This window comes from Tachysurus vachellii, chromosome 6 (assembly GCF_030014155.1).
Source record: "Tachysurus vachellii isolate PV-2020 chromosome 6, HZAU_Pvac_v1, whole genome shotgun sequence".
Lineage (NCBI taxonomy): Eukaryota > Metazoa > Chordata > Actinopteri > Siluriformes > Bagridae > Tachysurus > Tachysurus vachellii.
In genome coordinates, this window is record NC_083465.1 from 22,535,993 (window position 1) to 22,561,575 (window position 25,583).

The 25,583-nt window shown below is 37.5% G+C and overlaps 3 protein-coding genes and 2 non-coding genes across 5 annotated transcripts; 1 reads left to right on the forward strand and 4 right to left on the reverse strand.

Annotated features, from left to right (window-relative positions):
• The first annotated feature begins 397 nt into the window (after positions 1-397).
• Positions 398-469, forward strand: trnae-cuc (transfer RNA glutamic acid (anticodon CUC)). The gene has a single exon. It is a non-coding gene; the product is annotated as a tRNA-Glu (tRNA).
• A 553-nt stretch (positions 470-1,022) lies between these two features.
• trnak-cuu (transfer RNA lysine (anticodon CUU)) lies at positions 1,023-1,095 on the reverse strand. The gene has a single exon. It is a non-coding gene; the product is annotated as a tRNA-Lys (tRNA).
• Positions 1,096-2,325: 1,230 nt separating this feature from the next.
• On the reverse strand, positions 2,326-10,367 carry si:ch211-89o9.6 (zinc finger protein with KRAB and SCAN domains 5). Its single transcript, XM_060872946.1, has 8 exons — positions 9,837-10,367; positions 8,706-8,830; positions 8,053-8,152; positions 7,711-7,814; positions 5,440-5,548; positions 4,406-4,491; positions 4,162-4,264; positions 2,326-4,002 (listed from the first exon to the last, which is right to left on the reverse strand). Exons 1-8 carry the CDS (start codon positions 10,126-10,128, stop codon positions 3,152-3,154), a joined length of 1,770 nt encoding a protein of 589 aa, XP_060728929.1. The 5' UTR covers positions 10,129-10,367; the 3' UTR covers positions 2,326-3,151.
• A 736-nt stretch (positions 10,368-11,103) lies between these two features.
• Positions 11,104-14,877, reverse strand: dok1a (docking protein 1a). The gene is made up of 5 exons (XM_060872907.1): positions 14,735-14,877; positions 13,329-13,628; positions 13,120-13,192; positions 12,549-12,721; positions 11,104-12,208 (listed from the first exon to the last, which is right to left on the reverse strand). The coding sequence occupies exons 1-5, from the start codon at positions 14,789-14,791 to the stop codon at positions 11,309-11,311; spliced, it is 1,503 nt and encodes a 500-aa protein (XP_060728890.1). The 5' UTR covers positions 14,792-14,877; the 3' UTR covers positions 11,104-11,308.
• A 3,000-nt stretch (positions 14,878-17,877) lies between these two features.
• Positions 17,878-22,965, reverse strand: paip2b (poly(A) binding protein interacting protein 2B). The gene is made up of 4 exons (XM_060872908.1): positions 22,806-22,965; positions 20,981-21,138; positions 20,411-20,584; positions 17,878-18,552 (listed from the first exon to the last, which is right to left on the reverse strand). The coding sequence occupies exons 1-4, from the start codon at positions 22,939-22,941 to the stop codon at positions 18,496-18,498; spliced, it is 525 nt and encodes a 174-aa protein (XP_060728891.1). The 5' UTR covers positions 22,942-22,965; the 3' UTR covers positions 17,878-18,495.
• Between the last annotated feature and the right edge of the window lie 2,618 nt (positions 22,966-25,583).

The following is a 25,583-nucleotide window of genomic DNA, read 5'->3' on the forward strand; positions in this document are numbered from 1 at the left end:
ATGTATTATAAACCGTGAGGGTTTATTAAAATGTTTATCAAACATTTTACTTAATTGTAGACTCTAATAAAGGAGACGTTTGTCATTTTTGTGACTACCTAATCTCTATAGGACTATAGATGGATAGATAGAGACAAATGGGCTTTGACATAAAGCGGTGTTTTGTCGCCCCCTGGTGGGAAGAGTCTCGTCTGTACTTAAATGCCTTGTCACTCCGTTAGAACTTGGTTCACGCTGCCATTGTTTTTATTTAAATTAATTGGCAAAATAGTTTTCTTTTCGAAGCATAGAGGATTGATAGAACGTAATTTAATTTAATTAATTTCTTGATAGAACGTAATTTAACCAAGACATTATACACACATGTATAGCTAGATTTTCTTGTGCACTTCAGCTCTCCCTGGTGGTCTAGTGGTTAGGATTCGGCGCTCTCACCGCCGCGGCCCGGGTTCGATTCCCGGTCAGGGAACAAGTACGTTTTTATAATTAATATTATTATATTAAATATAATTTATACGTCTGTTTTAAATGTATTATGTCAGCTTCGAATTTTACATTTGATTGGTTTTTATTTGTAATACGTTCCATAAACTCACCATACAGCCAAATCTACAGGTTTTACCATATACTATAGTGGATAAATCTCACACTTTTATAAATCATTATCTTAAACTATTGAAAAGTTACCTAAGTTGGACTTCAGAGCTTTTACATGGTCATATATATTTGTATATGTAGAATACACATATATATAGATACCCATACATGTTTACACGCCTAAATATATAGAATACAAAAATAACGAATAAAACGATATGGCGGTAGCAGAGTGGCGCAGCGGAAGCGTGCTGGGCCCATAACCCAGAGGTCGATGGATCGAAACCATCCTCTGCTAATTTTATATACATTTTTTTTTTTTCCTGGGTATTCTCGAATGGATCAGTGACATTGATAAAGTGGATCAGTGAAATTGTTAAAGCCGTTAAAACCGTTTGACTTCGGCAAATCAAAAATTATTTCCTCGCCCAACGTGGGGCTCGAACCCACGACCCTGAGATTAAGAGTCTCATGCTCTACCGACTGAGCTAGCCGGGCTATATCTTTCGCAGCGCCAGGATTGGGGGAGAAAGATGGAATGGCCCGATGTGATTTGCTGAGAAAGATGGAAAGCGCTAGCTCGGATTGGCGGCTGAACCAGCGATCTATAGGGCCACATTGTACCCCATTAACTTAGTTATAAGCCATTAACTGCGGGTCTCGTTTCTAAACAAAAATTATGTAATTTTAAAAAAGACCTTTTTCTTCTTCTGTACTTAAGACTTTCCCGTGACTTTACGTTACTAAGTAATGTAATGTAATATATGACTATTTCCACTGTTACCCCTGTCATGTTCATTCTAAATAATGCTTTATAACTGATTTTATATAACAACAAGGAGTCAAATAGTATTAATTATAAGGGTCACAAAAACATCTCTGATGCAGATACGCTAAGGAATTAAACATTCTATAATAAAATGAATCATTCTTACCGGTTTTGGGGGCCATAACATGCATAAATTAAAAGTGGACACAATAACTAAGAACTACACAAATAGTTTCTGCAACGCTTCATAATTGATCACTTTGGTATTTGTCCATAACAAGGCAGACGTAACATGTGGCTGAGTCACAAAATGTTGACTTTTGTCATTGCAAACAAAAGTATTTAAGCTTGAAACAGTCTGGGTCGTCTATGGTCTTATAAATATGGGGAATATTCAAAGAATATCTTAAAATCTATAGCTATGAGCTCCCACAGTATGAAGCTCACCCATCCAACATGACAATTCCCCTGTGCAGAAAACTATGGTGCCAAAGCTGGAGTGGAAGAACTCAAGTAGCCTTGTCCTCAACCCCACTGAATCATCCACCACTGGGATGAATTACAACGCTGACTGCGTTAACACTGACTAATGCTTTTTGAAGGTTGAAGGAGCGAATCGTTCCCATTAAAATGAAGGTTATTAGAACAGCAAAATAGGAACTTCATCTGGAATGGGCTCAGATGGGACAGGTAACTACAAAGTATTGACCTTATGTTAAAAATAAATCACACAAAAAGCATCACCATAGGAAAAATTTTACACTTTGTTAAATACCAAGATTTGTTCAATCTTATATTACAAAGTATAAAACTGTTATAGAAAAGTAATTAGCATTGTCTGACCAATCAGGATGGAGGACAATTTAGCAGTGGTGTAGTCTAATTAATAATAGTGTGTTAGTATCAATTTTAGTAATTCAGTTCCCATTCAAACTGTGAAGTGCCTACACAAGAGTCACTTTTGTTTTACAAATGATTCCAACATTTAAGGTGATCTTTTCCATTCCTTTATTTTACAATGAGTCAACATACACTGGAGGTCATGGTACATTGCTATTGTCATTTTCAGATGAACATGTTATGGTGTTGAATCATAATTGGATTCTCTTTCATCTGGTTCAAATATATTGCTTTGTTTTTGTCTGCAGAAAAATTCAAGAGGTAGAATGGTGTTTGCAATTTCTGAAATCTTATAACAGACCAAGTTTACAGATAACAATTAAGGCACCAAACCAATATAGAGGAAAGCACCGTGTGTCTTTTAAAACTTCCAGCTATGTTCATTCTTGCTCATCCACACTAGGGGTGGGCGATAGGGCAAAAATATCATATCATGATACTTAAACACACCTTTATGATGCACAATATAATTTTTGTGTGTAACTTTCTGCTAACACACAATGCCTACACAAGCTACTGTATGTTCAGAAATGTTTGTCGGAAGCATTTAATGAAGGAAGGTGGAAAAGAGGGGAAAATTAAAATACTGGTACAAATACTGTCCATTAAGATTTTTTTTATAAAAACACTGATACCTAATGTTATAGATGAAAGGTGTATCATGACGTTATTATATCAAGATATCAATATCATTTTGTCATATTGCCCAGCCCTACTCCACACTCAGGTCTTCTACACTCATGTCTTTAAACATGTTTAGTTATTGTCTAATAATTACTGGATCGACCTGATTTCACTTATCCAAATGTTTTTAAACCAGGCACACAGATTTGTGCATTATATTTGCACTTTTTCAGTGTGAATGAGCAGATCAGATCTTTTTCCTTACACTCCCCCACAGGAAGCTGACTGCTGATGTGTCCTGAGATTGCAGATCCAGGCAAAACGCTTCCCACAACGATTACACACAAACGGTTTCTCTCCAGTATGAACTCTCTGATGCTTTTTCAGGTTTCCTGCTTCTGTAAAGAGTTTCCCACAGGTCTCACACTTGAAAGGTTTCTCTCCAGTGTGGATGCGTTGATGAGCCTCTAAGTTAGACTGCCCAGTGAAAGCCTTTCCACAGTACCTGCAGATATAATTTTTCCTCTTGCCCTTTTCCATGCGCCTTGGAAGCGGTAGCCCATCGAGAGAAACCCCAGGATGTGGCAAATTTGGAATGGCCTGAGTGAGTTTTGCTCTGTTTGCTGACTCTATTCGAGTCTTGTTGAAGTGACTGAACTGCTGAGGATGAGCTTGGCTTGAAGCTGTGCTCCATTCTGCCCCTACCCTATGAAGCCCTCTGGCAGCCTGAAGTCTGTTGGACACAGTCCCTTTGTTCGTCCCCCTAACAGACACAGGTCCTGGCTGTACCAGAACACAGTCTTGGTCTTGCTCTACTTCCACAATATAAGAGCAAGATGGCTGACTGTCAGATGGGCTATTTGCAGCCCAGCGTGGAAAAGAACTCTCCAGCTCCTTCGCCCTCTCATACAGTGTACTATTTGTCCCTAGCACATCTACAGACACTACCGTTTTTCTCTGAGCATCCAGGTTTGAAAGTGGGATGTTGCTGCTCTCATCTGGCCCTTGGAGATGAGACTGGGAAGAGGGAATATCCCACACTTTGACGTTTCTCTGAGGAAGAACTGGCTCGTGTGAACACAGAGACCCAGCAGTCTGGGAGTCTACCACATCTGCAAAACAGAAGAAATGCATCAGTAATGTTGGTTGTCTTAATTTTTGTTGTATCTCCTTTGTATACCAATGAAACAAGAAATAAGCTATTTAAAGGAAAAATACAAGGAATTTATTTTTTGAGACTTTTTAAGTGACTTAATGCACAGATGTCTTACTCTGTAAAGTAATCTGCATGTCTGTTGACTGATTGGAAGTTCCCTGGTGTTCTTCTTGTAGTCTGCTTTCATCCTTCACAAGAGACGACTCCAACTCAAGAGTCTGAAAACAACAAAATAAATAAATAATAAATAGATAAAAACCCTGCATACAGCACGTGTTACTGAATAAAAATGAAGTTAGCATTATGTAGATTCTGTATGAACTCTGAGGATAGAGGAAGTCAGTAATATCCAAACTGACCTCTGATACACTGAGGGCTAATTTGATCTGTGCAGGCGAGGAAGAGACTCCGTTTCCACAAATGTCTGTACTGGACTCCACAAATCCTGAGGAGCAGACAAAACATGAATTAAATTATAGAATATAAACGTGTTTTTTGAAAATCTATTTATTTTATTTATAGTAACATGACAGTGAATTTTTTAGGTTTCCATTCATTATTAAAAAAAAGGGGGGGTGCAAAAGTTTTAGGCAGGCATGAAACATGAAAAAAATGCTGTAGTGTAAGAATGCTCAAAAATAGAAGTGTTAATAGTTTATATTTATCAGTTAATAAAAAGGAAAGTAAATGAACAGAAAAGAAATCTAAAATCAATTCAATATTTTGCCTGCAAAACACAATCAACTCTTCTAGATACACTTGCACACAGTTTTTGAAGGAACTCAGCAGGTAGGCTGTTCCTGCAGAGACTCATTACTGTACCCCATTCAAACACTGCCTCATGCTACAGCCAAACAGCCTGCTGAAGACCAATTCTGGCCAGACTTCTCTAGACAGTAGATGCGTGTACCTAGGTCCAACTGGTTTCACCAATTCTTTGCTGCTGGTTTCCTTGGCCAACCAATGCAAATACAATCCTCAACATTGCCGTTTCTTTATGCTTCTTCAAAATAGCCAAAACAGCAGATCCTGAAATCCCAGTCTGCTTTGAAGTCTTTACTTTACCAGACCACCCAATTTCTAGGTAAGTGTCAGAGCTCTTGCTTGCAATAACTGCATGATGCCGGTTACTCATTGCTCATGATATACTTCATATATCAGCCCAAACAATCCAGTCTGCTTGGATATCAGCATCTCACAGGGGAAAGTTAGGTTGATCTACAGCATAGGTTTTTACTTGCATTCATTATTTAAAAAGGGGTGCTGCAATATTTCCTGCTTTGCCCAATCTGAAGCATACATACCTTGAATAAACCAAACCTTGAGAGACAAGAGTACGATGTGTGGCCTATTTACTGAAATTCATCATTTCTTCTCATGCACCTTGACTCACCATCTTGCAGGGTCATGCCTCCGTGTGTCTGTCTTTCTTGCTCCTCCAGCTCTGAATGCTCTTCCTTGATGAACAGCACGTCTGGCTCTTCATCATCTGTCTTTTGGTGCTGTAGTGCAGACACACACCATACAAAGACTGAGCATTACCACAGAGGCCTGATGTTGCATACACAAACACAATCAATGCAGCAGCCCATGAATTAGATATTGGTGTGTGTTACATATTTGCTTTTGTAATGCATTTAGAAATTAATTCACAAGTCATGATCGGTCTCCACAGACACATTGCAATAAAGCACAGTTTTGCATTATGTTCCGAATTTAATTACCGTGTCAAAAAACACCCACGTTTCTAGCTAACATTTGTTCCATACATTTGATAATTAGCTTAAGGTAAATGTTATGAGTGTTAATATACTATTTGAAAACAATGGAAAAGAAAAATACACAACATTACTACATGCAGTAATGTATATATACACTAATATATACTAAATAATTAAGAAAAAAAAGCAGTGTGTGTTTTATGGCACACTAGTATTTACATTTGATTTATATTAGCGTTACTAAATATCTACTGGATGCGTTGACATGTGCAGATGTTAAATGGCTTTGTTATGTGCACAGGCATACAACTGAATGTACAATCCATTATTTTGCTTAACACAACTTTCTATCACACTTTTGTTCCTAGTTTTTTTATTTTTACAAAATTCGTATGGCTGCAGACACATACCCAGGAGATTCAGATTGAAACAGACAATAATACCCATGTTCAAAAGTTTCTACAAAGTGGAATTTTATTGAATATTGACCACTGAATAAAGCCAGTGTTTGTTGATCATTTCTGCTAGTAGCAAAATAGTTGTGATTAAATGTTACAAGTACTTTTTTGGTTGACTAAGAGGTAATCAAACAAAGCAGAATTGATTGATTAATTAATTAAGGTAAGACAAATGCCATTGTAGATCACTTCTTAACTCTTCACCTATTAGATAGTCTTAAGTTTCAGCTGAAGCTATTTCGATAATACATCTAACCTTAACATACAGGTCATACTTTTGGGAAAAATATTTAAATAGAACAAAGATTTTCTGTCAAAGGAGCAAACAAATGCACTGCTTTATCAAAGTTTATTTTGGAGTCATACATTTCCAAATAGCTGCCACTAATCCACATCTATCTGGGCATGAAAGTAACTATAGCTCCACATTTTGATTACTTAGTTCAGCTGAGTTAAAAAAATAAAATAAATAAAAAATAAAAAATAGAAAAAGTGAACCCCACTTAAATCAAGCAATACAGACTTTAAAATACTTGGTTGGACCAAATTCAAAGCTGATGCTTCTTATCAATATCTCAGATGTCTGTAACAACATACTATAAACAACCCACATGCAGCTTGATCCATCTACATGTCCATAAGTCACTTTGGTCAGTTGTTGATTGGCCCAAGGGACAATAGTTCCTCTGTCGTGAGCATATCAGGGTGGTATTTTTGCTGATGGGTTTTGAGGTTTCGTATCCAGGCAAATGCCTTCCCGCACTGAGTGCAGCTGTAGGGCCGTTCCCCTGTATGAACTTTTTGGTGCTTCTTTAGGTTTCCGGCTTCGGCAAAGAGTTTCCCGCAGGTGTTGCAACGGAATGGCTTCTCACCCGTGTGGATTCGCTGGTGGATCTCCACCTTCTTGGGGCGGTTGAAAGCTTTTCCACAATATTTGCAAGTAAAGAGTTTCTCGTTGTGAGCTCGTTCAGGTCTTGCCTGTGCAATTCTTGGCTGGTATAGGCTAATGCCTTTGGTATGCTGCCAACTGTCTATGTCTGGTATAGCTGAAGATGTTGAAGGTACCACTGGAAAGTCACTGGTCAACCGCGATAAGTTGGATGAGTGCATGCTAAAATTATTATGGTGTTCTATGCTTGAGGTGGTGTACTTTTGCAAAGTCTGGTGTATTGTTGATTTCTTACTGCCATCCCAAACAGTGATGTCATCCCCTTCCTCTGCAGACTCAACCTCTATAATCTCTGGTTTCTGTCGCAGATGCTCAGGTTGACTTTCAGTTTTACTGTCACTCATCAAGTACGAACAAGACGGATGCTGTGGGTCCGCATCGTCACCCCCTTGCATAAATAGCTCCCCCAAAGGCGCGCACTCCCCACTTACATCAAACTCTGCCTGTCCCTGTTCTCCCAAGGGCTCCTGGGATAACCTGGGATCAGCGTTCTCAAACTGTGGCTCAGATTTAAGCACTTTGTCAGATCCACTGACCTCCAAAGCCTCGTGCCGTGTCCTGGAGATCTGACCATCCACTTTATCCACTTGAGCAGCACCATAATCTGCTTCCACACCTTCACAAGCTGGTTCTGCCACTCCTGAGAAATAGTAGAAGACAGATACAATAGGTTATAACCATGCATGCTTCTATGTAACAGTTTTTTTTAATAATTATAATGCTTTATTTCTATTTTTCCTTTGGGTTTATTCCTTTTTACACACTTTTGGTTTTCTTTTTTTAATCACAGACTGATATACATCTCATTTTTAAATACATAATATTAATAACAATTAATATGTATAAATAACAATAAAATCTTCAATCCATGTACTTACCATCTTCTCGAATGAATAGTTGCTGCTGTATGTGGCCCTCATCGGATGTCTCAGCCTTGACAAGTATATTGTTTGGTCCAGCCTGGCAGGAGTCTTCATGCTTTTGAGAAAAAACAGCAGAAGCTGAACTAAAATGTTTCATAGGAGAATATGGAAGCAGGTCTTGTACCTCTAATCAGCAGGTGATGATATGAACCATATATTTTGGTGTATATTTAAAGTCCGATACATTTTAGTTATGTCTTTCTTAAAACAAACCTGATTCAATTACTCAGTTCAGGTTAGAAGGTGTGTTTGAGCATAAAAAACACTCATGTATTTTAAACTCCTATTGGTTATTAAATTTAACAGATAAATGTCACTGACAGTTTTAAATGCTGAAATTAATTGGTTACATATTATACTGGTGAAAACATAGTTATGCTCACAGAAATACTGTTTAACTGTTTAAAATACTGTTTTATAATGTTGCCACAAACTATTTCTAATGTATTTTATTCTTCTATAAAATACATGTATAAGGTAACAAGGCACGAAAAGGCTATGTACCGGTGAGGTACCTAGAGTTACAGTTGCTTAGACAAGTATTACACTGAATAATGGACAGATTTATCTAATCAAGTATTTGTGCAGGTCGTATAACCTTTGCTTACCCCATTTTCATCATGTTTGATGACAGGATGCCCGATTGGAACGTCTGCAGCAGAAGGTTCCCCATCTCTCCAAACATCCTCATTTAACTGCCTCTCATAGAGTTCAACTTGATTTGGAAAAATATCTTGGAACAGAAAAGCAAAACGCAACAGCACGTAATGAATATGCAGCATCTATTGTGTGTTTACATAGAACACAATTGTGTAAGAATATTGCAAATTCTTATACCACAGCACAGCTGAAATCTTAATGCTGCCTGACTAGATGATGATGATTACATTTCTATAAGACGTAGTAATGGCAGCTGAAAGGCAAACTATCATGCATGACGATTTCTAAAACAACAACTCAGTTATGGGGGCTTATATAACAAACACTATACATCAGACAAGCCCAATAAAAACTAATTTTGGATTTGATGTGTTATTTAACAACAACAAAAACATACAGTTATAAATCTAGTAATCATAGTTTAAGAAGACATTTATACAAGTCACCACAAACAGTGTGAAGGTCTAGTTTTAACGTAGAGAGAGAAAAAAGACAATTATGAATGATTTACTGTTTGTCGCAGTAACTGTAATTACATTCTTGAGATTATAGGTTTTTGATCAGAAAGTTTTTGTGGGTGTGTGATAGACTACCGGTTAAATTGTCGGGCTACCAATTTGGAAGGTTGTGAGTTTGAATCCCATGACCACCAAGCGGCCACTGTTAGGCCCCTGAGCATGGCCCTTAACCCTCAATTGCTCAGTTGTATATACATGAGATAATGTAAGTCGCTCTGGATAAGAGCATCTGCCAAATGCTGTAAATGTAAATATAAGGTGATGGGTTCAAATCCCAGGACCCCAAAACTACTGGAACCTTGAGCAAGGCCCATAACCCTCTAAAGGCACTGGATCATGTCTGACCTGGAACTCCAGGTTTCTGACAAGCTGGGATTATGATTATAACAATAAAAGTTTTTTCTTCTAAAATGTGATACTGCTGTGGTATAAAAGCAATAAAACACGTATTAAGATCATTGATGCTGTACACTAATTAACTCCAGAGTAGTTGATTGATGTTTATCTGTAACAGAAGATGTACCAGGTCTGTTTAAACCGTACAGATATCGCGGTACTTACCGGAAACAGGAGCTCTGTATTTGTCTGCTAGATTTGCGCTCACTTGGACTCTACTGGAGCGATTTCCTGAGCTTTCTCGGATTCTCCTCTCGGCGTAACCGCGGGCCATCCGCAGCTCCATCAGATGAAGTTTCCTCTTCAGTGCCTTGTTTTCGCGCTGGCACTGAGACATCTGCAGGTTAATCACCGCGTAATCATCGTCCACCAGTTTACAGATTTCTGCCACGGCTGCGTTCGCTAGTACCTCCATGATGGAGGCTAGCTGAGTCTGAAAGGCCAGACGATTCGACATGGTGAAAGACTCCGGAATCGACACACAGCCGTCGTCTCTTTCACTGTGCGCACGTTTCGCTCGGCTCGGATCTCTTTTTAGTATAAAAACAAAGACACAAAAAAAAAAAAATGGATCCGATGATCAAATGTAACCAAATGTATTGTTGCAACACCGTCGTCTTGTTGCCGTGCGCCGGTGACGTCACGAGCACTTCCGGCTGCCCTGTAGTTGTGACGTCGCGGACCCTCGTGATGTCTGTGACGCACCAGAGAGAAATCAAACACTGAAGGCGCACATCACATCAACACTGTGCACGATTAATCCCATCACGACGTGGGCTACATTCTAGCTGATTGTATACATAATTAATAAGCATTGTATTAATTCATTATTTTTAAGTAAGATCTTTAACCTGGTCAGGGTCGCAGTGGAGTCTATCCTGGGGACAATGGGCACAGATACACTCTCAAAAGTACTTTGGACTAACAAGAGAACGTGCAAACAACCATCCACATTTATAGCAGACACCCTTATCCAGAGTGACTTATGGGTTAGACTGCAAATACATAAACACTCAAATATATGAGCTATGAATTTTTATAGCACCAGGAAGTGTTTCTTTAACTACTCTGATGAGTTTAATTAGTACAGATGGTATGGCCTTAATTAAAACATTATTAAATATTATATTATTATTAAATTAATAATATAATTATTGGAATTATTAAACATTCATAATATTATACCAAATATTATGAAAAAAATTCTATAAACCACACTTACAAATAATAATAAAAAAAAATACAGAGAGCTACAGATGTCTGTCTGGGGAAACCCACGAATGTTCTATGTAGAACCATTTTATGAAGTTAAGCTTAGACCACAGCAACTCTAAAATCTTGAATCTGACAGAGGTGAAGATTTATTTTCTACAAAAGCAGATCTGATAGTAATTCCAACTGACAAGTCAAATTTCATGTTTATACACTAATGATAAGATAAGATATACCTTTATTCGTCCCACAATGGGGAAATTTCACTGTTACAGCAGCAAAGAGTAAGAAAATGCAAATATATAAAAAGAATAGAGACATAATGCTCTTATTGTAATAAATTATATTAACAACTTATACACTGATTTGTATGTTCCACTTTAAGTGTAGCAATATAGGAACTCATATGAAATGCCATTGCACTTTTAAATCAGTCCGAGGTCTTCAGACATTATCTCTTTTGCTTTGTAAATGTTGCACTTGTCATGAGGCTTTGTGGATTTCTTTGGTTTGTTGACTTGACTGTAAATGACTTCCTCCGTAACGTTGCTTTTCATGTTCTGCTTACTGTTGTTTGCATCTTTGGTAGGAATGCCCTCCTGTGCTTTGTGAACTGAACAGACCACTGGTAAACTGTAGATACGTTCTTCCTCATTCTGAACCACACTTCCCTTTTGCTGCGATGGGTATGGTGTGACATTACATATCTCTGCATACACTGGTTCTGACTGACTGTCACTGACATCATGAAGTGTTTCTGTTGATTTCGTTAGATTAGCAGAGACATATTTTTGGGGACTAATTTTAGGCTGGATAACATCAACAGGATCTGAATACACTGGTTCTAAGTTCTCAGTATAGCAACAAGCAAGATTACTGTTTTTCTCAATCAGTGACCTGACTGATTGTGTGTGCATACACTTGTCTAACTCAACAGCATCAACAGGATTTGAGTAAACAATTTCAGGCACAGAAATAGATTCACCGAGTTGCCTCGGTGTTGTTTGGAAAGAGCCAGTAACAAGTTTGATGCAATCTGATTCAACTGATCCTATTGGACATACAGAACTTGAGTGTGCAGGACTAAAGCCAAAGTCAGAACTGGTGTTGATTTGAATGTCCAGCTGGTTGCCACTGCTTGGTCGCTTAGGCAATGAGGAGCAAGGTGAGATAACACCAGAGCTACCTCCAGTGACAACCAGACTCTTCTGCTGCTGGATGGCAAGTTCCATGAGACTCAGTATCTCATCACCTTGCTTGGTGTCAAATATGAAGGCACCAGGGCCAGAATCACAGCGTCTGCCTGCCTCAATCGAGAAAGTCACCTGAAAAATTACACAGGAAGAAAAAACACAATTGATGCATTGGGCTATAAACTAATCTCTTTATTTGCTGTGCACTAATCTAATCTCTGATAATTAAGGCTTACTGGATTCTAAAGCATTTTATATAGAATCCATAATACATACATAAAATGGTATCTAATATACTATTAGTATTGATAATTATGTCTAATATCGACATTTATTCATACCGTGTCACTGGTACTGAAAAATATGTATGGCATGAAACAAAGAATTAGCATTACATAATCTATAATTCATTCTGGAACTCGGCATTTAAAGTTTGAACAATTTAAAGAAAAAAAACTTGCTGCTTGCAAACCTTGTCTCGCCCATAGCGGCGCAGTAGCTTGTAGGGCCATGCCATCACTCTCTGCTTGCTGTCAGTGTCCTTTAGCATGAGCATGTCCTCACCAACCTGTAACCAATATGCTCCCTGCAGACTACAGCGCACTGATGCCTCAGACTGCTGTACAGTCACCGGAAAATCAAACACTGAGGGGAGAGGAACAATGACATCCAGCAGGAGATCAAAGCAATAATATTTGCGGATTAATTTTCAGTTTACATTTTGTGATTCATGAAGTGATTCAATGAGTATAAATACATATTGATAGTTTGGTTACATTTTGGTTTTATTCGTACTTTATACTACAATAATATCTACAATACTTTCAGTGAGCTGCTCAACCTAGCTGACTAATTAAAGTGTTTGTTTAGATTTTACAGAAATGTATATTATTATGCAAAATGCAGTGTGAAGAGAAAACTTTTGCACACTCTCGACATTTTTTTTTTTTTTTAGATTTTGTCTCTCACAAGCATAGAACAACATGTAGCATTCACATGCAAAAGCTCATTAAAACATAGGAAACTAAAAACTTAAAACTAACCTTCTTCTCTGGAAGCATAGATTTCATTCTCTTCCATCTGTAGCATGGGCTGTGGCACATTATTACTGTTCTTCTGTTACATTTAGAAAGCAGGACACCGAAGACAACATTGGAGTTAAACTTCTAGTTTTAACTACATTTTGTTTAGTTTTTAATATAATTAAATTTTCCATTTTTTAAAGTTAAAAAGTAATAAAAAAAATCAGCACCTGAAAGGCAATTTCACAGATCTTTTCCATCCACTCTCCACAGCCCTCTTTCTCTACAGCAAACACCAGCCTCTTTTCATCTGTATCTACACAAAAGGCTGCCATATTGTCCCCAGGCAGGGCCTCTGCATGTGGGGGGAGTCGAACAACACTAATACAGTAAGCTAGCCTTATAATCTTGCGGTCTGGCTGCTTCCGGACAATAACTGGCGATCGTTCTGGGCCTGTTTCTGTGAGCTCCAATCGAGCCACACCATTCCGGCTGTTTGGGTAAAGGTTTAGCCAGTACCGTTTCCATTTCTAATGAAGAGAATTAGAAGTTATAAGTACAGAGTTTAAGGCAGGAAGGAATAGACCAGTAAAAACAAGTATTGACAGTGCTGGCAACATAAAAGGTGCTATATGTTTATCCTTCTGAGTTCATATCAGTAATCTGGTCAAAAACATTTATTTTTTTTTACCAGTTACATGTGTGATACAGAAACATATACACAATGCAAATAACAGAAGAGGGCACAAGTAAAAATAATTAAGATATGCAAAAATATCTTAAATATAAGAATATATTTAAAAGAATATAAAAATGAGATGTAGAGATGACCATATTCATTTTTTTGTTTAGTTCATAGTCTCCCATCCTTGGTCTTGCACATTTTAGGTCTTTCCTTGCTTAAACACACCCAATTCCACTCGGGAAGGCTGTTAATTAACTCATTTTGTGTAAATGATGGGAGCAGATTTAACACTTAAACATGCTAGACAGAGGGTACTCTAGGACCATATGAGATGAATTATTATACAGGTCCTTTTTTCATGTGGTTGTGTGTGTGTGCTTAGGGTTAGGGTTGGTGCCTGGTGCAGCAAATAATGAAAGTGTGTGGAACTGCGTCACCAAAAATGTGCTACATTGCGAAATAAACTGAAATTTGCGCCCTGTCTTGACATGTTGAAACCCAGCCCACTACACACACCTCTTTCATACCAGCACATAACTTCCTTTGAGAGACTGCAAATGCAAGGACTTGTCCAGACAAAATTGAAAAATGAACCTCAGACCTAATACACACACATTTATATACACTTTCTTGTGTGGGTAACTGGCTGGAATAGTAATGAAATTGGCATTAATGAGAGATAGAATATCTGAGTAGTTTTTTTTTTAAAAATTATTATTACAAATAGGACCATTAGATTGTAGATCACAATTTATTCTACTCAATCATATTCAACTTGTGGATCAATAGTCTACCACAAGGCACATATTATATATTATTATAGGCACATATAGATATAATTTGCTATATTTAGGCTTATACAACATCCCATTTATACTGAGATTTGTTTCAAAGGTTTGAAAAGTTATTAAAGTTCTAAATTAAAGAAATCCAAACCAAGAAAAACCTTACCTCAGAATATTTCTGGTGTTGTAAGTGAACCTCTCCTCGTTTTACATGGGTATCCATTTCCTGTTTAAGTCCAGGTGGTTTGAGTTGTCCAAGAAGATTTGACTCAGTATAGTTTGAAGATGAAACCCGCTGTGTTGCTGGTATGTAAATGGGGAAATTTACTCCGCCTTTAAAAGGTGAGTTTTTATTCAGCCCAACCCTTCGACCAAAAGACGCACAATGTGACTCGAGAGTATCGAGATAACGTCATTGTACAGCATCACATAAATGCTGTGCCTTTCATGCAGAATGTTGAGGTTATTCTCTCTACAATACAGAATATTTATAACATATTTATTAAAGTTGTGTGACCAAAAGCAACTCTCTTTAATTCGCTTTCAAAGCCGGATCTTTTCCTGAGAATGAATTTTGCACGTGTTATATTTACTTATGAAAGAGAACACATGATTAGGGTTAAGAGGGACATGTTGTCACTCTTCCCAATGCGTCATACACTTATTGGGTGTGGTATATTACCATATATCATACTAAATTAATATCATTAAATATCATACTAAATTAAAGAATGATGCCAAAACACGAAACCATTGAACAAGCTGGGGGCAGTGAAAGCTCAGCATGTAAAGTGTTGGCCTTCTGTTTGGAAGGTTGTGAGTTTGAATCCCAGGACTGCCAAGATGCCACCCTTAAGCAAGGCATCTATAGCTCATCTATATAAATGAGGGAAATGTAACTCACCCTGGATAAGGGTGTCTGTCAAATGTTTTAAATATAAGGTAAAAGAAAACTTGATTCTTCATACCTGGAATTTCTTTTCTGAGTTCTGATGCTCACATGCGGGGGCACGGTGGCTTAGTGGTTAGCACGTTCGCCTCACACCTCCAGGGTTGGGGTTCGATTCCCGCCTCCACCTTGTGTGTGTGGAGTTTGCATGTTCTCCCTGTGCCTTGGGGGTTTCCTCCGGGTACTCTGGTTTCCTCCCCGGTCCAAAGACATGCATGGTAGGTTGATTGGCATCTCTGGAAAATTGTCCCTAGTGTGTGATTGCGTGAGTGAATGAGTGTGTGTGTGTGTGCCATGTGATGGGTTGGCACTCCGTCCAGGGTGTATCATGCCTTGATGCCCGATGACGCCTGAGATAGGCACAGGCTCCCTGTGACCCGAGGTAGAATAGATAGATAAGCGGTAGAAGATGAATGAATGAATGATGCTCACATGCCCATTGTAGACCCTTTCAGTGGTGGACGGGGTATTATGGGCAAAACGCATAGCACTTTATATTAAGGTTCATAAAACTGACATTATTTAATACTTTAATACGAACAAATCAATTTCATCATTTAAACAAGTTACATTCATGCAATATTGCATGTGCAAGAGTAGGTTATTCTGAACCCTGCTACAGCTGTGATTTGGCTGATTTGTAAACAGGACATTACTATTGATTATATGCTGGGTATAATATAATCAAATGTTTCATTTATTTTGTCTCCAATACTGGAACTAGATCCCAAATAAGTCACAGATGGAGAATATATTGTGTGGTGCCAACACAGACTCCCTGACAAACTCATTGCTTTGTACATTCTCATTAAAGGTGCTTGTTGTGAAATTGGCATTGCTTCTTTTCCCATGACTGCTCATGATTTCACTGATATATCCTGATATTACCTATAAACAGTTTCTATTTAAAAACTATAGCTAGAATTAGAATTTTACATAGTGAACATAGAGAAGTAGAGTGATACAGTAAAAAATTAAATACTAACAGTAGGTCTGGTCCACTAATTCGATTAAATTAGCAGCTTTCCAAGAGGTCGTATATTTAGTATTTATTTTTTTACTGTATCACTCTACTTCTCTATGTTCACTATGTAAAATTCTAATTCTAGCTATAGTTTTTAAATAGAAACTGTTTATAGGTAATATCAGGATATATCAGTGAAATCATGAGCAGTCATGGGAAAAGAAGCAATGCCAATTTCACAACAAGCACCAACAAGCACCTGTTTTATCTATTAATTAATGAAATTTCTGCACATTTAACAGTTCATTATAAGTTTGCTCCTGTTCCCCATAATCTTACAGCCACAACAATTCAGGATTACTAAACAAAGTACTCAACAGCCTTGGATAAAACATTGAACTGATTTATACACAGTAGCGGCCGAAAGTTATGTCCGACCTAGGAAACTAGATACTTTTACCTTTATTCAAGCATGTTTATAAACACTTGTCAAGAGACCATCAACCTTGCTTTATTACACAGATATCGTTGCTGCTGTTCAAAGCTTGCATTCATTATTTCCAACCTATGATTGCTACAGGTGCTTCAATTATTATGTATGCCATATTATTCTGCATTGTTTTGGTGCTGTCCTCTATAAAGGGTATTGTCAACATGCCTAAATCTGGTTAGTTGACTTTGGATATTGCTTGTGTGCTGGATTTGGACTCTTGTACAAAAGAGAGAATTACTGTGGAACATGACAAGACCAGTATGGTGCAGAATTTAAGTAGATGAGATGTGCAGTGGTCAGGAGCCTCCAAATTCATTCATCACTACAAGGCAGCAGCTACAAGAGGCTGGATTAAAAGGTTGTATAGCAGTAAAATAAAAAAAAAAAATCTGTCATAAAGATTGGAGTGTGGAAAATTGGAGTTCAGCATTTGCTTTGGATGGTGCCAGGTATGTTTGTATGAGATGTGGGGAGCGTTTTGATGAAGGGGAGGGGAAAGAGGAAACATAAGGGTATCTGGAGGCATGTCTGTGGCAGTTGGAAGAATATATAATGTTGCTGGCACTTTAAAAACGGACCAGTACTATTTTACAGAACATAATGTTGCCGCATATGGAAGATCTTTTTGTTGATCTAACGTATCACTTTTAGCCACTGTATATTTAACACATCACACTGAATGATCCTGAAGCCTGAGACAAACAGGCTGAGTACAATTTAGCATGAACAGAAACTTTGTTAGAGATGTCCATCATCACCATGATGATCCTCAGCGTTTAAGCAATTTTCACTGATTGTTGATTATTGTTGCAATACCTCATACAAAAAAAATAATATCTTAAATACTCCATATAGTGAGTCATTGCAGAATAGTATGCATTAAGACCCTGGGCAAAACACAAAGCCGGAACCCACTCTTTTATTTCATTACGCTTTTTTTTCTTCATTTTTGTAAATGCAAGTTGCACAGTGAAAGGACTTCAACCGAAGAAGAAAAAAATAAAACACATTAAAAAAAATCCCTTACAGGAAGTCAGCTGCCGTCATCTCCAAACACTCTTAACTGGTCCACCTGCCAATGATCCTTTTTGCTGTGTCAATCATTCTTCATCCCACCCATTTCCCCTCCCACTCTATTGACACATTTCCTCCCTTAAAAAAAAAAGAGGACAGGAACAAAAGGAAAAGGAAAAGAAAGGAATTTAAAGGTTTTAACAATGTCCAGGGACAATCTGGTAGTCACTATCACAATAGTGGAAATAACATAGTTGCCTCTTTTAAAGCTAGTCACAAACTGAAGCGGTCCAATAGGAGCATTACTTGGATTCCCCAGCCCACCCTATTGTCCCGCCCAGGGTACACATGGAGACAAATAAAAATAGAAAGCTTATAGAAGAGAATCAAACCCTCACCCCACCAACCCCCCCACACACCCCAATTTTAATTGAGGCATGAGGAGGGGGTGACCACTGACCATCAGCAGTCACATAAAGAGTCTCTATAAAGGAACCCAGTAGATCCCTAGTATTTTACTCCCGGCACAAACTCCTTCGCTTCTGGGTTCAAACTGCTTTTGCGCTGAAACACAAAAACAAAGATACAACAATAATGAGAGCTCGTCAAACACATGTCAAATGATTAATCATTTCAATCATCAATATCATTCTAGATACTTTGTTGAGTTATGCGGAAATGCAGAAGTGATTGTGGGAGGATTAAATGCCCCCGTCAGGCCTAAACGTGGAGAAATCCATATTTGAGGATTCAAAGTTTAAATTTGTTGCGGACATATACATCAGTCTGTCTAATCTACAGTGTGCAGATCATGTGGTGAGGTGAAGACACAGGGAGATGTACACACCACCTACAGTGTGCACGTTCTCCCCAATAACGGCTACTGATTTAGAAAGAACCTAATTTTCATGGGTGTACTGATGCGTTATTGGTTGGAATGCTGGACCTCTATTGCCAGTTAAAATGGCACCTCTCCGTATCTTTCTCATATTAAACCAGACTAAATAAGAAATAAACTTAAAAAAATGTTCCCAATAAGATGATTTAGGATCATTTTTAAAGTTTGTTTATTATTTTTAAGATCCTGTGAAACCTGGAGGACCTGGTTCATTTTGTTTAATATGTGAAACATTTTTCTATATCAATTTTTAGTGTATTAATCTCTATAGACAAAAATGCACATTGTCAGGGTTCCCACTCTTTTTCAGAGACCATTTTCCAGGACTTTTCCAGGACATTTCAAATTTAGGAAAAAAGACAAGGATCACAGATTCACGGAATAAAGTAATATGTTCTTCTCTCCAGAAGTCTTAAAAACAACTTTATGGCTATTACTTAACTATAAAATTAGAAAAACACCAGACACACACACAGAGCTTCTGAAGTTAAACTCTTCTCTTTATTATAATGAATGAATAAACAACATTTAATTGTCTGTCCAAAACATTGACTGCATTATGCTCCAATGAACAGTATCCTTTTGAACTTTTCAGTGTAGTTGCTTCAAGCTCTCCTGCATGTTTTCCAAACTTTGTTCTAAAGCTTCAAACTCCTCACTTTTCTCTGTGACACATTTTCGATAGGCATTTGATTTTGACAGTAAGGTGAAGTCATGCTTTCTCTCTCTGTATTTATAAATGTGTCATTGACTCACTTTCACAAACGATTCGTTAATAAACGCATATTCAAAGAAACGCCACTGTATTGTATGTTGCTAAAAACGTTCTGCTCCGGCTTTGTTTGGAACTACTATGGTTAGTGAAGAATAGAAAGGAAGTCACTTAACTTCTTGTTTAGTGAACTGGTGCAAAAATCAATATCACATTTGCAAACGTGTTTTTAAGTTTATATAAGAAAAAGTATTATATGTTACTGGCCTTCGCCTTATGTTTACAACACTAGTCTGTGCCGCACTTTGAGCATGCAAATAATTGTTCAATGTATGATTCGCTGTGCATCGCGTCATTAGAATATCTAATTTTGACTTCTTATATCGCTCATAAAACAGGTTTGGGGACTGTGTGGATGGATTACTTTTAAAGACAATTTGTCATGTGAATGAAATGTCAACATTTATAAAATTTTTAAAAGTTTTACCAGTTGTAAACTGTTCTTTAAATGATCAAGAACATTTAAAAATAATAAATTTTCCAGGACAAGATGATTTTTTTCCAGGACAATTTATGTTTTCTCTCATTTTCCATGTGTTTTCCAGGACTGGAACATTGGTCATTCATTTTCCAGGATTTCCAGGATGCGTGGGAACCCTGATTGTGCTTCACAAAAAAAGTACTGAGATTTTCTTCATTAAAATCTGATTTGGTATATTCTCAAACAAACTGAATAAATTATTGAAGCCATTATTATGTTGCCCTCACACTAATGCTATATCAGTTTAAGTGTTTTAACTCAAAGAACTTACTGCAATGTCTTCAGCATTCGAGTCATTGACAGACAGCCCACTGAACTGTTGCTGAATGTGTCCAACACCAGAAGGAAGGTCCCGTGCAGGAATGAACCAATCTTGATCTTCCTCTTCTAACATTTCTTGGAAACAGCGCTCCAGAAACTCCTGCTCCAAAAGCTCTTCCTCCACCTGGGTGAATTTAGATAAATAAAATTACTGATGTAAAACACAACTAGGAATGCTTTCTTATATTTTTATGGGGTTTTTACGTCTTATTTAATTCGCTTCATTATGTTCAAAGCATACAATGAAATTCTTTCTATGCTGTCCACAGTGAATGCCAAGACGTGCAACACACACATACAAACGAAATATATAAAACTAAGCCTCAGGAATAGAAATAAAGACTACTAGAAATATGCACTATGTACATCTATATGTGCAATGCTGAATATGACTTATGTGCATAGTAGTACAGCAACATGCAAATCTTTCTGCAAACTCTTTAATTCCGTTCACCCCCCAAAAAAAAAAAAACCCACACAAAAAAACGACAACATTCATCTACATTGAAGTTTCACTAACCTGCCTGTTGTACTCCTCTTCATTCTCCATCCACATGTACTCTGCAAAGGGGTTGGCTTCTCCTTCCTTGTGTCCGTTCAGCATGCTGTCTTCTTTCCCAGAGCCACTGCTACCACCTGGCGTCTTTGCAACCTCAGGACTGTTAATTTCTGCAGGCTCTGAGGGAAGTTAAATTAATATTTCAATTTGAGTACCTCCTTTATACACAAAAAAAAAAAAGTCTTGTATTTTGCATAACCTAGTATTAGCAAATTCTGAAGGATGAATGGTTCTGTTACTGTCAGAATTAGAATGAGAAACTATTGAATAGAATTCAGAGAAAAAAAATCCAAAACAGAAAACCGTCTGCACTAATGGGCTCACGTTTAGCTTGAAAACATGGGTAAGAATAATAATATTCTGTATACTCATGAAATTTTTACAGCATTTAGCAGACATTTACAGCAGCCATGTCCAATCTTATCCACAAAGGACTGGTGTGGGTGCAGGTTTTCATTACAACCAAGCAGAAGCCACACCAGAGTCTACTAAAAGCACAAGAACAACTAATTAAACAGGTGGAATCAGGTGGGACTTCTGCTTGGTTGGTATAAAAACCTGCACCCACACTGGCCCTTTGTGGATAAGATTGGACATGGCTGATTGACAGCATTTAGCAGACACCCTTACCCAGATTGACTTACAATTTGTAATGGTTTATACAACTGAGCAAATGAGGGTTAAGGGCCTTACTAAAGGGCCCTGCAGTGGCAGCTTGGTGGAGCTGGGATTTGAACTCATGACCTTCTAGTCAGTAGTCCAACACCTTAACCACTAGGATACCACATCCACATGAAATTACAACTCACTGGTTAGATAACTGCCTATGTATTAAACAACGTACAAAACACCAATAAACATATTTAACCCTGGGTGACATGAATGAGCAGAAGGTAGAGTTGCATCCTCAGTCCCTGGTTCAATCCCAAGTTTGTTCCTGAGTTCACGTTCTTCACGCGTCTCTCCCAGGAACATGCTGGTCGGTGAACTGACAATGCGATGGTTCTGTGAGATAGACTGTAATCCCATTCGTCCTGTATTCGCTCATTTCTGTCCAGTGTTTCACAAGGAGATTCACAAGGACCAGGGAAAAAGTCCATAGTGAACACGAATGAGTGAAAAGAAGAGAAAATCCTTGACATGCAGTGAACTGTTCTGACTAACAAAGATCTTTTATTTTCAATCCCTTTTCAAAGCTTTAGATCAGCCCAGCTGTGACATTTCACCTTGTAAAACAAACAGGCTCCTTTTTTAACCCTTTTGCTAACACGTCCACGTTCCTCACGTGTTTAGCATGAACACGTTTGTGCTTGTTTATCACTTCCTTAAGATAACGATCGAGCTTTATACTCGAGCTTAGACACTCAGATAGAGCCGGAGTGGCGTAGAGTTTGTGGGGAATTCCGTGACAGATCAACCATAAAGATAGAAAAACAAAGTTAGGGTATTTTGATGCATGCAGTCTGACTGAAATCTCGCGAGATCTCGAAGCTGCGCTAACATCGAAGTTCGGAAACAAGGCCTCGCTTTTTAACACCAAACCGCAGCTCTGTTCTAGCCGACTAAATAAACAAAGCTAATGTTTTGAAAGATAACTCGGATATCATCTGCTGACCTAAACACACAAAACAAGCGATGAAATCCGAGCGTTCGTTGCAGAACTAACGAACATTTGTAACCTGGCTAATATTTAGCTAGCAGCTAAAAAATACATAGCGTGTTTTTTATCCGACAGTCGTGTAAAAACAGAACGACTGGTTTTATTTTCAAATATACTATGACTTACCAGGCATTATGTCGACGTTTTTATCCCGAATAAGCCCAAAAACAACTCCTGTGATAGATAAAATTTCCTTTTTCGGCAACACCGTTACCTGGCCAGCCTTCAATCCCACGTCAGGATCATTCATGTGGAGCTGCATTTGAAACGTTAACGTGTGCGCCCCCTTGCGGCTGCCCTCCGCCAACACAGCTTTACATGCGATCAGGTACCACCAGAGGGCGCACGTCTGAATTTTTTGGACAATTTTTTTTTAAGAATAACCTGCATGTAAAATAGTTCTCTACGTTGGCCGAGAAGTGCAAAAAACTTTAACAAAACCGAAAACAAATTAACAAATCCGAAAACAAATTAACAAATCCGAAAACACATTAACAAATCTGAAAAAAATTTAACAAATCCGAAAACACATTAACAAATCCGAAAACAAATTAACAAATCTGAAAACAAATTAACAAATCCGAAAACACATTAACAAATCCTGAAAACACATTAACAAATCCGAAAACACATTAACAAATCTGAAAACAAATTAACAAATCCGAAAACACATAAACAAATCTGAAAACAAATTAACAATGATTTGATGATTTACATCGTTTTTGAAGGGTCAGCAGTGATTTTTCCTGCTCAGTTTCTGCTTCTTGTATGTTACAAGTCTTGGGGAGTGGGCAGGGGAGCACCAATTGTTTTTTCAACAACTGTGTGTTGCAGTCTATTCCTGTCCTGTTTTGTTGCTGCTCCAAACCATATAGTGATGGATGTACACAGGACAGATTCAATGACCTCAGTGTAGAACTGCATCAAAAGTAGACTAGCTTTAGGAGTTGACAATTTCAGGAATGATTGTATTAAAAGCCGAACTGAAGTCGACAAACAGAACCCGGGCATCCCCATCTACTGTATTGGAACATGGGTGCAATTTGTGCATTACATTTACAGTAGTGAAAAATAGTGTAATATGCATGCAAATTATGAGAAGTGATATATTGGATCTCCTCATGGAGGTGGAGACATCACCTGCCATACCTACAACTAAGCCCAAAACAGTTGAGAAAACACAAACGGCAAACACGAATCTTTTATTATATTTGAAGTTTCATTTTGGATTCATCTTCGGTAACCTTTTATTCCTGGTCAGGATTACAATAGATCTTGAACCCTGACTAGTATAAAATATGGTGGGCAATCATTAATGCTGTGTGATTCCTGGACTCCCAATTATCCTTGTGTCTTTGGGAATATCAATGGAATCATAAATGCTTAAAAATACCATAACCTTGGATGCTCAGATTAAAATATCTGCATTAAATATTTGTCTAAACAGAAAAGAGGTGTCGCTAAAGCACACCAACAACCAGGTCAATTTAACTAAACTTAATTTAAACACTTTGACAAAGAGCTGCAAGTATGTTTATATATTTATATTCTGTATTTCCAAATAGTGATTTTGCCTGTATGTAGCAATCCCTGTTTCATGAGCAAGTAAGATTTTGGGCATGACTGAGTCATATTGCATGGCATTAAACTGGAATTATACAATTCCTTTACACATAGGAATATCTCTCTTGATGGTATGAATCTGTACCCTCTAGGAGGAATAGTAAAATGTTTGGTTTTTAAGCTTCACTTCCTGTTGCCAGTGGTTGCACTATGGCAGTGAATCACTACTGGCATGTGCACGTGATTATACTTCATCACTAATGTAAATTTCAGGTCATATCGTGTGAAATACAGTGGAATTATCCCCTATTTCCATTGTGTATTACACATGATGAATCACCTAGAAATGTATTTACAAAGCTTGCTTTTTAAGATTCACTTGCTGTTGCCAGCTGACACCATTTCTAAGATTTCTAATGTTATTTTAAGTTTGGGTCAAAACTTCTTGAGAAACATGCTGGGGCCAAGGATGATGATGGCAGAACGAAGGAAATGCTGCTCAAAAAACAACATAAATATGGTTGAAATTATATTTTTAGAAAACATCGGTATGTGTTTCAGCTGTGAGCTCTTGAGTATAAGACAAAACGTTTATATCAAACTTAGTGGGCACATGTTCCAGTATTCCCAGGGTAAACTATGCCTAGGTACTGTAATTATAGCCAGTGTGTATGAAATATTTAAAACAATACATAAAGTACTTAGTCAACTGCGCATTTGTCAACGATTATCATTAAGGGGTTTGAATTACCTCAAAGGATTGAATAATTATAGGATGTATAGAGAATTATCCATTCAGCAGGTGAACTGATTATATTTTGGAAATTGATTTAAAAAATATCATGGCACAAGATTTTCTTAAATAATTTTCTTTCTGTTTGAATTTTATACAGACGTTACTTACACATTTATATTTTTAAACCTCGAGGCAGTTTTGCACTCCTGCATTTATTTCTTAAAAATTCCCATCTGATATTTTTTGAGACAAGTACATAAGTACAAATTAAAAGTACCATCGCCCTAATTTTGCCGTGTCAATCAACATTTATAGTATAAAATCACATTTATACAGAAGACTTAAAGTTTTCAGCTTGTTAGAAGTATAAAAGATATAAAATATAAAGTAAAATGCATACATTTTAAATAAACATTATAAATAAACAGAAATCAAAATTTCTTCAAAATGATGTGAGACAACAAAGTTATTGTTGCTGCTGGTTCTATATGTTACTGAAATATATTGAGTTATTAAGTACTTATTTTCCCCCACCTGGTTCCCACTTTTTATATGTGTTTTTTTAAGGTACCAAAAGTTATTGGACAACTGTCTGCTAAGCTGTT